At 41.8% G+C, this 15,303-nt stretch overlaps 1 protein-coding gene across 2 annotated transcripts in view; it reads right to left on the bottom strand.

Moving 5' to 3' along the window:
* The window catches only part of SPOCK1 (SPARC (osteonectin), cwcv and kazal like domains proteoglycan 1), a 273,294-nt gene extending 270,251 nt beyond the window's left edge, over nucleotides 1-3,043 (bottom strand). For both annotated transcript variants that reach the window (XM_038150666.1, XM_038150667.1), the window contains exons 1-2: nucleotides 2,759-3,043; nucleotides 2,222-2,389 (exon numbers count right to left, since the gene is read on the bottom strand). In XM_038150666.1, the coding sequence (XP_038006594.1) occupies nucleotides 2,222-2,389 (168 nt within the window). In that variant the 5' untranslated portion in view covers nucleotides 2,759-3,043. The remainder of the gene's footprint in view (nucleotides 1-2,221; nucleotides 2,390-2,758) is intronic.
* Nucleotides 3,044-15,303: the final 12,260 nt, after the last annotated feature.

The following is a 15,303-nucleotide window of genomic DNA, read 5'->3' as shown; positions in this document are numbered from 1 at the left end:
AAACAGCACAGCCACGAAGTAAGGACCAGATTTCTTCTAACCATCTCTGCATGCATGAAGTGTGCTGTCACTGCTATGCTGGCAGCAATTCTACCTATGCATGTCTTCATCTGTGGGCACAGAACCTCTCATGGAAGATTAGGACCCAGGAGAAGACAAGTAATTAAGAGCTTAATCACATATGTAAGCTTTTTGTATTTTCTTTTTGGAAAAGGCTTAGGAGGAGATGATTGCTGGTCTCTGTTAATTTGCTTCATAAAAGGTTTCATGAATGATCATATGTAAAATGCTAGTTTTGAAGTAATTCAATAGAACCATTAAGATGGCCAGATAGAAAGATACCCAAGCGTTGATGAACTTTATATTACTGCTTTTGCTTGGTAGACCACTGGTTAAGCTTGGTTTTACTTTTCCATAGAACGATTCTTCCTACTTAAAAGAGTTTTGAGCTCTTTTATGGGTTTTTTTAGCATTTTCAGAAGGTCTAAAAAGGCATTCTTAGCCATGAAATCTTAAAATATGAGAGGTATTCTTCACAAATATTTTCCACAAGAAAAGGAATAGTTTCTCTGGACTTGTGAGATTGTGTCTTGGAAAAAGGGACAAGAAAAGAAGTTGCAAGGACTCTAATTTTAAAGAGGAAAGAAAGAGCGAAGCAGAAACCATAAAAATTACATAAATTTAAATAAAACCTTTAAGCCTTCTGATTAACATGAAGCCTCCATTTGGAAGGAGACTGTTGAAAGATTGCTTGCTACAAATCTGTCTCTAGTTAGAAGTGTTTTCAGATTAATGTGTCAATTTCATTCAATTTACCATTTTCAAATGCTGCTCAATTCTCACGTCAAGTGGGATGTAGAAATTAACAAGTGAAATCCTCAACCTCTGCTCCCCACAAGACTAAACCAGATATTTACAAAGATTCCCTTGAAGTCTGGTAAATCCAAGAATCCATTTTTACTGTGGAATGCCCTTTTCTGTATAAGAACTCAGCAGTCCCAGCAGGTGGATGTGATCAGTGACTGCATGTGAAGACACACTCCGAGACAGCTGTTAATTGATACCATTGCTAAGGCCACACTCTGTTATGCTGAGATTCCAAGCAGCATTTCTCACACAGAGATGACCAAAACTACAGAAAAACACAGGGAGAATAAGCTAAGCAGGGACACACCACATTTAACTGCAATACTTTGACTTCCCCTTTGCAAAGTCAAATCCAATTTTAAAATCACAGAGACAAAAGCAGAGCATAAAAGTTTGACCTGTTAATATCCTTTAAAAGACCAGGATTTCTAAATAAACAAACAAATTCTTACAGAAGGGTACTACCAGAAGTGCTAGCCAGCTCTAGTCTTCCCTTTCCTAGGTGCACACTGTGGCCACAGTGCACAAATCCCAGAAAATAAAGAACATGGTGCTCATGATCAACACGATCAGTAAAGCTTCCATCACACAGTCTTGGGCAGACTGAAGCAAGGTTTTCTTTGTGCTCCAAAAAAGCTTCTTCAGTGTACAGACAGCAGAAGTAAAAGGAACTACTTAAATATTACTTCTATTTTAAAAAGTTGCATTCCCGTTCTGCTGTCATTGACTTAATACATGATTTTATTCAAACTAGGGGAAGTCTAGAATTAATTCTGAGCTTAAGAAATTAATTTGTTTTATACAGGTAACACTTCATAACGCATCTTGAAAATATCCCTTTTTTCCAGACTACAGGAAAAAAAAAAAAAGAGCCAAAGCACTGCTTCCTCCAACACTACACCAGCCTCAAAGATCTCTACAGGCAGAATTGACAATAAAATCCTTTCCACAAAAACTGCAGGCACAAAAAGCTTTGCTGTTTACCACCTTGTGGCTTGAACTGGTAAGTATTCCTTCTTACACACACACCATTCCATCATTTTTCAGTTAAGCAGACTCTTAAGCAGCAAGCACTGAAACTTCCCTCAAAGTTCCTCCCCAGAGGAAAATCGAAGACCGTAAGAACAGCGAGACTGACACGGAGCCCAGGCTGCCCCAATCGATGGGGTAAATCAAGAATGCCAGCACTGTCTGTCCAGCTCCCAAACAGCTCTGAGCATCCTTCTCACAGGCAGCAACCGGTTGCCCAAGCTGCATTTCTCTTCTAGCCACAGCTCCTCGCAGCCAGCAGCCCCCTGGAAGGATGCTACGGTCAACGGAACAAGAAACATGCGCTAAAGGGAGAAGTACTTACATCCCGGAATTTGTTCCAGTACTTGTCTTTATCGTACTGCGAAACGGTGCTCAGCCATTTGTCGTTGTCCAGGAAATTGCCATGATTGCTGTTACTCGTGATGATTTCAGGATGCCGGCTCTCCACTTGCAGGAAGCACCAGGCAGCGATCACCAGCACCCCCGACATCTGCAACGAGAGGAGCGGAGCGGAGAGAGGAGCGGCGAGGGGCACCAGGGCAGCGGCGGCTCCTCGGGCACCGAAGTTTTGAGGGGACCCAACTCGGGGCCACTCGCCCCTCACGGCCCTCGCCAACTTCTGGCTGCGGAGCTGCCGGCTCCGCCGAGACCCGCCGCCCCCCCGCCCAGCCCGGCGGGGCGGGGAACAGCATCAGTAACAACAATAATAATAACAACAATAAAACCAAAACGGGCCACTGGGGCCGGGCGGGGAGCAGCCGGGGACAGCAGCGGTACACAACCGCAGCCAAGCCCCGGCGGGCACGGCCAGCGCTGGCTCCGCGAAGTTTGGCTGCCAGGGCGGAGGGGAAGCTCCTACCTCCGGGCAGTGCCGCCGGCCGGGCTCCCCGCACCGCGCGCCGCTCGTCCTCCTCCCGCCGCCGGTGCCGCGGTGCGCTGTGGCTGAGCCCTGCGCGGTGCCGCGGAGCTGCGTGCGGTGCCGCTGCGCTCTGTGTCTGTGCTGTGGCGGTGCCGCTGTCTGTCCGTCCGTCCGTCTGTCTGCCTGCCTGTCTGTGTGCCGGAGCCCGTGCGGAGCCGCTGCCCGTGGCGGGTCCCGAGCCCGCCGTGTCCGTGTTGCGGGTGCGCGCGGGGCGGGCGCGGCCGCGGTCTGGCGCCGCCTGGCGGGCGCGGGGCGCGCTGCAGCGCGGGGGCGGAGCGCGGGCAGCGCCGCCGCAGGGCCGGGCCGGGCCGCGGGGCCCGTGAGGTGCGCGGCGCGTTGAACAGAAAAACGAAAGGAAGCGTTTAAACACCGCGAAGGTGGCTGCCAAGAGGAGGGTGGGGATTGTTTTCGGTGGTGCCCAGAGACAGGACAAGGCGCAATGGCCATAAATGAAATGCAAGTTTCACCTGAACGTGAGGAAGAACTTCAGGTGGGGGGTGACCAGAACGGGCTGCCCAGGGAGGGCGTGGAGTGTCCCGCAATGGAGACATTCAAAACTCATCTGCACGCGGTCCTGTGTCACCTGCTCCAGGTGACCCTGCCCTGGCACTGGAGTTGGACTGCGTGATCTCCACAGGTCACTTCCAATCCAAACAGTCTGGAGATTCAGTGAAACCTGGGGAGGGGGACTGTGAGGACACCTGGAGAGGAGAGCTGAAAGGAATCCTGGGGAGAACGTCTGTGAGGATACCTGGAGAGGAGAGCTGAAAGGAATCCTGGGGAGAACATCTGTAAGGAATCCTGGGGAGGGCGTCTGTGAGGATACCTGGAGAGGGTGCCTGTGATCATATGTCGGGATGATCTCTTGGGAGAAATCATCAGTGAAGTCTTCACTACTACTGCAGTCTGAAGAGACATAAAAGTGGCCTTAAAAACATAAAACCCCTATCAAACACCAGTGTTCATAAGTCCTGGGAAGGGATGACTGTCTTGAGTCAATGGTTTTACAATTTACAGAAGCAGTGACATTTCCAAAGCCCAGAGGTCATCCTGGATTTGTTCAGGAAGACACTCACTCCCTCCCTGGGCCAGCACATCCCAGGCTCTGAAGAGGTTTTGCTCCTGCACTGGAGAATGACCTCAGACACTGCCCAGGAGGTCAGAAGGGTGCAGTGAGAACCAGCTGCTGTTGTTAAAAAGGGGGAGGAATGTACAAGGGGACCTACATCGGTCTGGGATCTGGGCTGAAAGGAGGAGACCTTCTCCAGGGATAAAAAAAGAAAGTTCTCCATTGTCAGTGGAGGAGGTGGGAGAGAGGGGCTGGCTTGTTTCCTACATCACAGAACTCATCCCCTGATATATCATATGATGCTCTAAAATGAGGGCATGCACTTTTAGTGGTCATTTTAAATACAGCTACTGTTGTACTTGACTACTGTTCCATGTGATATTTTTCAAATATGGTTCATTAAACTGTCTTGTAAATAATGCCTTTTCTCTTCAAAAAATTGTCAACAAGGTTAATTCCACATTTCCTGACAAACACATTAGGCATTTCTTAAGTAACACAGAACAGGGTCACATTTATTTATTTTTTTACTGCTGCATCTGAGCACTGAATGCAGGACACAGATCTATTCCTAAATCTGATTTTAAATACAGTTCCCAAGTGTGATGTTACCTCAATAAAATCCTATGGGATTTAAAAAACAGTGAAGTTTTATTAATTTTAACAGCAGACACATGCACATAAGTGCCCTGCATTGAATCCTCCCCTTGGTGCACATAGAATCTAATGAAAACTACATGCCTGCAGGAGGGCAAAATATAACCCAATAAAAGCAACAAATAGAAGAAATCCAAACTGAAGCCCTGCAGATTTGGATGTAAATCCTTACCTAAAAGCCTTGCTCTGCCCTCCCTTCTACAATGGACTGTACTGTTTTGTTGAAGGTGGCCCAGGGCACATATTCCTCTCAAATCTCTCTCCGTTGTGCACAGACTATCCTATAAACTGTTCATTTCTGTAGGAGATAAGGTTTATATAACTTCCACCTGGCAGGGTCAAAACAAGCTTCCTCCCTTCTTACTTAGATTAACGGAGTACTGTTCAGTTTATTCTGTATGGGCCTTTTCTGTAAGGCTTTTAACAACAGAGAATTTGTCTCTTCTGCACGGACATTAAAGATCTTTCACCATTTTAAATCTGATGGTTGAGAGATTTCCCCTGTGACTTTACAGAAATCCACGGCCATTCAGCTTTACACAGTTCCATTTGACTCGTGTTTCACCCCAGATACCACTGCATTTCAGCACCACCAGGCACAAACCCTATTACCTGCTAAGTATTTGAGGACTTTTATGCACCATGACAGTTGTGCACAGATGCACTAATTACCGCTTTCTTCATCCCGCTGGAGATTCAACCAACTCAGTTCTCCCTTGACCAATTCTTCAACTCATGAATTCCTAGGCTAGGCTTTGTAAAAAGCAGCAGAACATTGTTTCCCCCCAAACTTGCAGGAGTTCTACCTGTTATATATTTATAGGAGCAGTTAGTTCCCACTTGTTAGCACAGTGAACCAGGCTCAGTCCTTTGGTGACCTCAGTGCTGTTGACTTCACTGAGTATGAAATAGGCTGCTCTACTTGCCAGTCAAAGACCTGAATGATAAATTACAGAAACATTGTATATAAAGTGAGTAATTACTTTCTTACATGTAGAATTTGTGTCAGAAATGTGTCTTCATTTATTTAATTACTTCATAATCCCATATTCAACACATGGCTAATCTTTCTTGATCCTGTAAAACACAGCCTTCCTATTTAATCCTGATAGCAATCTCTATCACTCAGCAGCTGCTGCATTTCACCTCCACACTGTTTATCATCCATGACTAGAATTGAAACACCCTTGTCGGCTGGTTTTTATCTTGGGATGATGCTATAATTGCCTCTAATTCTCATCCAAAAATACAATTTTGCAGATCTCCCTGTTGTGGATGACTTAAGTATTTGGTATTTTGGATGTAAACAGCTCCTTTGTTCCAAGTTAGAAGAAATACTGAAGAGGTAAAAACCTTTCTTTTATTTTTGGGGGTTTTTTTCTCTTTTTTTCTTACAGCTGTAAAAAGTGCCACAGTATTGAATTTATATATTATTTGATAACTCAGCTCTATAAATATTTTGATCAGAAGCTGTATTAACAACCATACCCTGCCAAGTTCTCCATGCTGTGGTCTGTCCAGGTTTGTTCTGGAAGCAAAACCCTCTGTTGCAGAAAGCCTTTCACACACACAAGAATCAAGGCACAGATCTTGACTAAGACTAAGACTGAACTCCCATGCAGAGGAATGAATGTCTTTGTTATCTTAATAGGGCACTGTGGAACTCTCAGGTAACAGACAGAGCCTTCAGCACCAGCCTTGCCAGCAGCAGAAACACAAACCAAGGATGACAGGAAAACCAAGTCAGGCACTCGTGCTTTCCCTGAAGCTCCCCTCACCTGGTCTCACAGCAGAGCCCATAGCCAGCAGCTGTGAACCCAGTAAGGTAAAGTCCATAGCAATAGCACAGAAGCATGGGCAGGATTTTACTTCCCCCATTTATATTTGGCAGCAAGATTCACTTTTTCACCACCTTGATTGCTTCCATAGTTCTTGAGGCAGAGGCTGCAGCCTTTGTAGTGGCACCTCAAAGCTTCTGTGGGCTTTTATTCATGGCTTTCCTCCTTCTCTTGTGAGCCACAATTCCACTCATTTAATTTATTTTTTTAAACATTCACTAAGGAAAGAATATTGTTACAGTGACCAATGTTTAAAGTGTATTTCTTTACCAGAGTCCTTCATGACTGGATTAGAAAAAATCAGGTCCGGTAATTTAAACAGATTTAAAAATATATCACTACAAAGGTGCATGCAGTGGGATAGACCTTTATTTAACAACCCTTTGTATCTTCCATATACCATCGTATCCTTTTAATAGACAGGAGTTTTATTTCCTCCTGTGAGTCTCAGAACTGCAGATTCAGCTTTGTTAGCTCTGCTGGGCAATTGTGCAGAAAAAAAACTAGTTTAAGCTGTGCAATAAGTGATCGGTGGCTTATACAAAGTTCCTGAGACATTTGTTCATTTTACAACAGGTCATAATTCTGCTTTAAAAATACTGCAAATACAGGTTCTGATTTGACCTCTTTATTTGCCTCTGCTCCTGGTCTCTGCTCCCTGTGACAGCCATGTTTTATTGCAACAGTGCCTGGAATTTTGCAAGAATTTGCTAAATGCTTGCCGCCAGAGGTGCTGCAAGTATGTCCCATGGCAGGAGAGTTATGGTTTCTAGCAGGCAAAGTGTCCCCAGTTACTTTGGTGACATTGCAGTTGGTGCAATCCCCCATGTTCTCATCCTTCTGAACCACTTAACCCCTTAATGTAATACCTTAAATCACTTAATGTCAATGATTTCACTGAAAGAGAAAGCATCCAATGACCAGGAAAGATTATCATGTTCTGCAATCTATTTGCTAATGTGTATTAATTGCAATTACCCAGATTAAAGTGAGTTGAAATACCGGCAAGTCCTGGACAAAGTAAAAGCTGAGCACAGTTTGTGGTAGAGAGTATTAGAAACAAAATAATTCAAGTAAAAGAACAGTAAAAAAAAATTATTTATCACATAAAAAAGTGGAAGGTGGTTTTCTAGGTAAATCTTTCTCAAGTTGCAAATCTGTCTTGCCCATGTCTGTCTAGAAGTGAGAACAGAAAAATACATTTAAAATTGAAAAGACTCATGTTCACATAAAATGTATAATCAAATACAAGGTTACACTTAAACTGAAAAATGAGATTGAGGCAGGTATTCACAATGTTTAACTTGTGTCTTCTGAGGCTAATCCTCAATTTCCTCTGTCATAAGGAAAAAGAAACAAGTCTTTCTGAATGATGCCTTAGAGCTGATGTCTGTCCTAGCGGCTGTGGATTGTTTTGTGAAGGATGTTATCAACTCCAGAAAGAGCCTACAAAACCAGAGGCACACTAGGTGTAAGGTAGGCTTGTGATTGCTGTCCTCAGGACCTGCAGAGTAACATTAAAAAATAACTTAACTGACATGAATCAGTCTTTTTGGGTCACATCAGAACGTTCATCAGTTTAAAGACTAAGTACTTAATGGGAAGATAATCCCTGCATATTTGACAAATGGTTTCAATTTTTTATCTTTCTAGTGGGTCTGGTGATCATGACAAAAGTAATTTTATAGTATTTCACAAAGTATCTTGTAAAATGGCAACCGTATTTTATAGTGGCTTTTATTACTACTGGAACTTTTACTAGGAATTACATCACAAAAATCGGTTAACATAAATATTGCAGTGAAGAGCTTTCACCATTTAATGCCAGTTAGCTCTGCCAACGCAGCCCTCTTTTTTGGATGGAAAAGGTCATTAGAATTAAATTTGTTCTCAGACTTTTTACTTTGCTGGGATGAAACATTGGTATGAAGTTTTGTAGTTCTCTTCAACCTGGAAAATATCATGCCATGATCTCTCACCGTCAAGCTGTCTTACAGGGTTGCCTTAAGCCTTTCTATAATATATGAACAGAAACAGAGATTTGGAGATTAACAAGTGGAATATAAAATGGGTTTGTTCAATATTTACCACAGTAAGATCTGTTTTGAACATCTGCCAGGCACCACAGCAGAAAACAATAATAAATAACACCACTTACATTAACAGTCAGCTTTCAGAAATTAAATTTGCATGGAAGAGGGAGCATCATTAATGGTAGAACTACATACATTAAATTTGCATTCATGTAAATGTTAAAGAAGACTCAAGTATGCTTGTACTTTCTTTTCTCCTCCTTCCTCTTTCTCATATTCTTCTTTTTTTCTGCAATTTTTGCTGCAATTTTTCTTTGATCTTTAATACAACCTTATACAGCCTTCACATTATGAGTCCTTTATGGTTCTGCACGACAATTTCTTCCATTCTTCCCTTTCTCCTTTTGTTTACTTCACTCTTCCCTTCCTCCTCTTCCCTTGTTCATACATACTAAAATCCTGACAAAAGCAGCAGCTTTCCTGCAGCTCATGGAGCCAGTGCCGCCTGATGGACAAGGAGTCCCAGAACATCTTGCAGCTCGAGGCCAGGCTTGGCATCAGCCCAGCTGCATATGGTTATCATCAGATTTGAATCTGCTGAGTAATGTGGAAACAACTGGAACTCGGGATTTATTGTACCAAATATTCTGGCTCTCGCTAAACCTTCTTTTCATTAAAGAAAATAAAATACAAGTATTGATGTCTATAGATGAGGACAATAAAGATGAGCCACAGCTGAGACATAATGGTTTGCACACTCATAAACCCTCCTCAGTTTTTGTGGCTTCAATGCTTTCCTTTGGGGGATAATGTGAAGATGTGCTGGAATGAAATACTCTCAGATAATGCAGGGAAACAATTTTCTTTCTGCCTGTCACTACATTTTAGGTGTGAAGCTTAAACTCTCTAGGGAAGCTGCCAATTCTCTTTGCCAATAACTTGGACCCTTCTGGAAAGCCAAATGCTGTTTCACACAACCACCAAATCCCTTGAAGCCCAAGTGCGTGAGATGAAGGGTTTGGGTAGGAAGAGAGGCACTGGGAGTGGCATTAGCTGGAAGAGGGGAAGAGGTGCAGGTAGGGTTGACCTCAGTGTCTGCTGGGAGCCAGGGGAGCTCTGAGGAATTTGAGGATTGTGGACCTGATGTACCAGGCGTGGCATGAGGGTTCTAAAAATCTGATTCTCAGAGGTAGCTTCAGGCCTTGGGGTAGGAAAAGGAAAAGGAAAAGAAGGAAAAAGAGATTGGTCAGTTCTCTTACTCTGGAGACCATTATGTCTGCAGAAACCTAACAACAATTTTCCAATAGAAAAACAATTTTTTAATCTCAAGCACAGTAAACATTTTTCTTAAGTTTTTGCCAGCTCAAACTAAATATGGAAAATTTATTACCATTGCCAGAGGATCTAAAAATAATATTTTGAGATTATTTTTGCTCATCTACAAGTGCAGGGCTGTTGGTTACATACACACCAGAATATTGGACAGAAGTGCAACAGAATGAAGTGTACTGCTTGATTATATATGCTTTTCTGAATCCAGTTCATAAAACTAGCCTGTCTAACCTGAGATGAAATAAAAACTGCAAAATTCCAAATATACAGCTGAGAACCCTCGGAAGAAAAAAAAATTAATACTATTAGTACAAGTCAGCGCTGCATGTTCCTGGCCCACATACTTTTAAAAATGAGAATATTAAATTGTTAAAGAGGCAAAGATAGTGACTCCCCAAGGCTTCATAGAAAAATTTATGAAGATATACACAAAGGTGACTTTAGACATTAAAAACTCTAAGAAAAGGTCTGAAGTCTAGCCTCAAATGAAGCATGTGCTATTAAATATTGTCACCTAGGCCAGCAAGAGAGACCACACTGAGTGAAAGAGCACATTAGGAGATAATCACCAGCACACTGATGCAACATAGAAAGAATTGCCTGTCCTCTGCTGTCCTCTTCAACAGGAGAATTTAACAACAATGCCTAGAAACGAATATATAACAGTTATATTATTCTGTCCCCCTCAGCAGCATTCTTGCAAGAAACTACAATTAAATAGGCAATCCTGTGTCTCAGTTTATTTTTCTACATATGTAAATAATGACAAGCTCAATAAACTGCTTGGTGTATGTGGCTTCAGATTAAGCCATTAATTTGAAATGTGGCTTCAGATCCCTGCCCAGTATTTCTCATCATTCATAGTCCAAAGGGTTGCTGGGAGAAAGTGTCAAAAGAACAAAGAGCCTGCCCAGACAGACTGGACTTGTTTCCAGACTTCATATTTAAATTTTAAAAAAAATAATTAGTTTAATCACTTTGCTGATGTTTTATTCAACAGAAGACGGAAAACCTGTTGAATGTTCAAAATCTAAAGCTGCACTCATTAGGGACACAGAGCTACACAAGAAGGTGGAAAACCTGCACCATGGTTTGGGTCCCAGATGCACCCCACAGCTCTCACCTGAGGTTTCCCTGCCTCTGAAACCCAGACAGAAGGACAGAAGGGCATCCACACCTGACTTTTGCTGGCTAATTGTGACAGCTTCTCTTTTCCCTCTTAGGGGTCAATTCAAACTCTTGTGCTCCCTGCAAAGTACAAGGACTCTACAAATTCTGATTTGTGCCTAATAAATACACAGTGTCAGGGAAGCATATGGGATACAATTCAGCAAAAGCAAAATGTTATTTAAAATCTTATGGGAAAGCACTGAGTAATGCATTGTTTTGAACTGCACAGAAAAAATATAACTCCCTCCCTCTTTAAGTCACAGCATAAAGTTTTACACTGATGAAGACAAATTTTTAAAAAATCCTAACCTCCAGACAAGAACATGGAGTGGTTTGGTTAATTTTACCAAAAACCTCTCTTGGGCAAATGATACATAACTTATATTCTGTACTCATTTAACAACTCATATACTTCCTAAATGCACAGTACAGATTCTTGGAAGAGCCTTTGATTAAAGCTCCTCACATCAGTCCCAGGTGTTACAGCATGGATACTGGACACTTTGATGAAGACTGAGAGAGCATAAGCAAAAATAATAAGAGATGTCAGTAAATTAACCCTTTGTCTGGATCCTGTCGAGGATTATATTTCAGATTTAGTTCCTATTGAATGATGAGCGAGATAATTAATATGAACCAATTCTCTAGGGCTCAACTTTTAGAGTTTTAAGACAGCTAATAATTCCATGGAAGTGGAGTCATACATATTTATCCCAACCCCTACACCTTCAGTAATCACTTCTTGCACTCTGTTTTGCACTGGTGTAGCGGGGGCTTGGAAGGATAGAGACAGGAGGGACTCTGGCTTAATAAATGCAGGATGGATATAAATAAGCACTGTCTAGCACTAATAGGCTGTGCAGAGAACTCCCAAAGGAGATGTTGCTTGAGACTCTTAAGAAGGGGATGATTAAGGCATTGGTGAATATACTCTAGGGAACTATCCTGCAGTGGCAGAGAAATGGGCTAGTAGACAAAACAGGTAGTTTCTAGCAACTTCAAGGCATGGAATTATATCCCCAGCAGCCATTCAGACAACTCCAGAGAGTCAAGGTTATTTCCTATGTACATAAAATTCATGTATGGGAATCACAAACTCCTCTATTCAGCATATAAATGCACACAGTTGTGTAATCTTAATACAGAATATAAATAAACAGTGACAGAGATGCTTAGGATATACACACAAAAACTGACAAGGTATTGCCCTGGATGTGTCAGAATGCAAAATGGGATATGGTTGCTCTGTATTACACTATATTCCACTTATAAGTTTTTCCATATTCTTCAAAGGTTGATTAATTTTTTGCAATTTATTTACTCTTAGCATTAAAGAGTACCAACGGTGAATTTGCATCCAATCCTTAATCCAAATGGACTTTCCCAGCAATTAAAATCTGTATTTAAAATGCAGTTTTAATATTGTGACATTCAAAAAGCAACCAAAGGTTTTCTCTGATTTTAAGTAGAAAGAGGAAATAATGTATTATTCAAGCTCCAGAGCTTGCTTAATGCAAGATCAATTTTGTTAAGTGTTGCTTAGCAATGGATTATGAGTGCAGATCCTGAATATTAATGCAGGACGGCTATGGAAGCACTTTCTGTGAAAGTACACTTTAAAAGGAAAGGATTTTCCTGGTGAACCACGAACAAATAAATAAATACCTCCAGAGTTCCAGACACAAAAGGAGGTCACATCTTCACTTCTTGCATCATTTATTGGCCACTAAGCCAAACAGCAGAAACTTTTGGATGATCTTTGTTGTTTTCCAGATACGTACCCAAAATGCTGAGAGTCTGCTCCCAAACTCTGAGGCAGAGCCAAACTTTACAGTGGCACAGGATTAAGTCAAAGCAGTGGAATCAAAGTCTGGGTCCCAGTTTTCATGGTGTGTATTTTATATCTGCAATCCAACTCATTGAATTGTTTAATGATATATATATGTAAGATTTCTTATGCACAGTGGTGATGTAGCTCTCTCTTATAATCAGAGCAAAGATCTTTGGCATTTAGCTACTTCTGGTTTTGGTATGAAAGAAAGTGCCCATCACCTCACACAGTAAAATCCTATTTTATGCTGTATTTTATTTTTATATGGTCTGTAGAAGAGAGGACATGTGGGCCATGCTGTGCTGGGACAATGATGGGCCACAAAGCCATGCAAGAGCTGCAGCTGAGATGGAAGTTCCAAGGTGGGTTTGCTTTGATTGAGATTCCCTGCACAAACTGTGCCTGCCCCACCCCTCTGCAGACAGCCTGCTCTGACAGCACTTTCTGACAATGTGCTTTGCTCTAAATATAGACCCCTCCATGTTCAAGGTTGCTGTAGAGTTGGTCATGAGGATTGCAACATCTAAGCACAGCTTTGGCAAACCCTAAAGATGGCACAATATCTTTTTAACCTTTTACATGGCACATATTCTCCATTGTTTTTATAAGATTCATTACTTGAATTTTGTACTTTTTTTTTTATGAAACAATGTAGAGATTTTTGTCTTATGGCATCATTAAATACTCCTACATCTATATTCTACATTGCCCTTTTTTAGCTAAAATTTTTCTGTTATTTCATGGGCTTCATCATGCAGGGTGAAGTCTGAAGCACACTAAGATCATTGTTCTAGAAGATTTCCTAGCATCTGTCTGCATGAGTCTTTTGGGACTTTGATGTTAATTTACTAAGTCTATCTTTGCTAAAGATGGAAATTTATAACAAAGTACTTATTTGACTCTCACTGATTAGTGTCTAATTTGTGTGGACAGCTCCTGCCTAATAAAAGAGTAACTTTTTGAGTATATTTGTTCCTAATTCTCCACTTTCCATGCAACTTGGGAAATCCTACTTGTGTGTTTTTCTCCCCTCAGACTCAGCTTTATTTATGAGATCTAATTTTCTTTAAATGTAGATTTAAATGAAGTGCGGATTTGGTTTTATGCATTTCTTTGGGGAACTGAGGAGAACAATATATGTGTATGAAGATGTGTGACTGTTGATCCTCAGACCACTTTCAACTCCTAATTAGATTGTAAAGTTTTCAGGACAAGGGCAGCCTTGTAGTCTGCATCCAGTAGCTGGCTGCTATCTTCAGCCTTAACATTAAAAATAATTACTAGTGTTTATATTATAACACCAACCAGAGGTTTCAGAATTCATACATAAAATATGAGACAGTCCTTGCCAGCGCCCTAATAGCAGAAGTTATTTCAGCAAAGCACTTAAACATAGATGTGACCTTGTGGGTAAACTTAGAGGCAACTTCAGGGATTTTCTCTTGCTTCTTTTTTACTTTCCCTGTTTGTTTTTTTTCTTCTTCCCCACCCACTGTGGCAGGGTATTTAAGAGAAGCAGAGCAGTAAAAGAAATTCAGGAGACACAACCATCTTCCATCTTTGTAGCAACTTTTTTCCTTAGCAGGAGGCAGAATTACTTGCCTTTTTATTTTGAAAACGTTATGCTAAGGCTGAATATCAAAGAAGCATGATACACTATCTCAGCCCAACCATTAGTGACTTCCTTCTTCCAGATTCTGCTGCACAGCTAAAATTTTAGGTAATTCAAGCTAAGAAATTCAGTAAAGACCTTCAGAGATATCTTCAGAGAAACCTTAGTGCTTGAACTGGTTACCTTGACTGCTTAGGGCTCAGATAAGCAGTAGAAATGCTGATGGGGTGTTTTTTCCTGTCCTTTTCTTGATTAGTAAACCCTAGATAGCATTTATTTACTCTTCCACTCTCATGAGATAATATATGGGGCTTTTTTATTTGCTTAAGGTTACTTTCAGAAAGCTGCATTAATTTCCTGTTACTTTGGACATTTGTCTTGCATTGCAGTTCTTGGTTAGGTGACGTTTTCTTGTGTCTCATCCCAGGGCAAGGAAGTGGGACTTGGTGTCAGACTGCAATGTGAGGGTAATTTTGCTGAGGAACTCCAGTGGGTCTGTTCAGGGTTCTCTACTGGCCAGGTTAGGTGTGCTCAGCTGTGTCCAAAGCTTGCCAAGGCAGGCAGTGAATAATTTGTTATGGAAGGTTCTGCAGCAGGAAGCATGGTCCACAGAACCACAGTTTTCTGCAGCAGGAGCCCAGGTTTCATGGTTTTGAGTTCTCACTACCAGGTGCAAAGAACAGGAGTTTTCACCTCAAAGTATCCTGTGACTTTCTTTACCACAGCATCACTGCATTCATTCCCAGCACACATCTGTACAATCTTGCAGTGCTCAGCAGGCACCTCCACATCCATCCAGCTGTGCATCCCTCCCACATGCACTGACTTATTGAATGGCAAAGCTGCTCTGTGAAATCAACATCTGCCTAACCACAGTTCCTGTCTTCAAAATTCAGCTCTGCTGCAGAGTTCAGCATTCACCATCTCCTGTCTTCAGCCCCAG

This window comes from Motacilla alba, chromosome 13, assembly GCF_015832195.1.
Source record: "Motacilla alba alba isolate MOTALB_02 chromosome 13, Motacilla_alba_V1.0_pri, whole genome shotgun sequence".
Classification (NCBI taxonomy): Eukaryota; Metazoa; Chordata; class Aves; order Passeriformes; family Motacillidae; genus Motacilla; species Motacilla alba.
The sequence above is the reverse complement of the archived record's forward strand: the minus strand, read 5'-3'. Positions and strand labels throughout refer to the sequence as shown.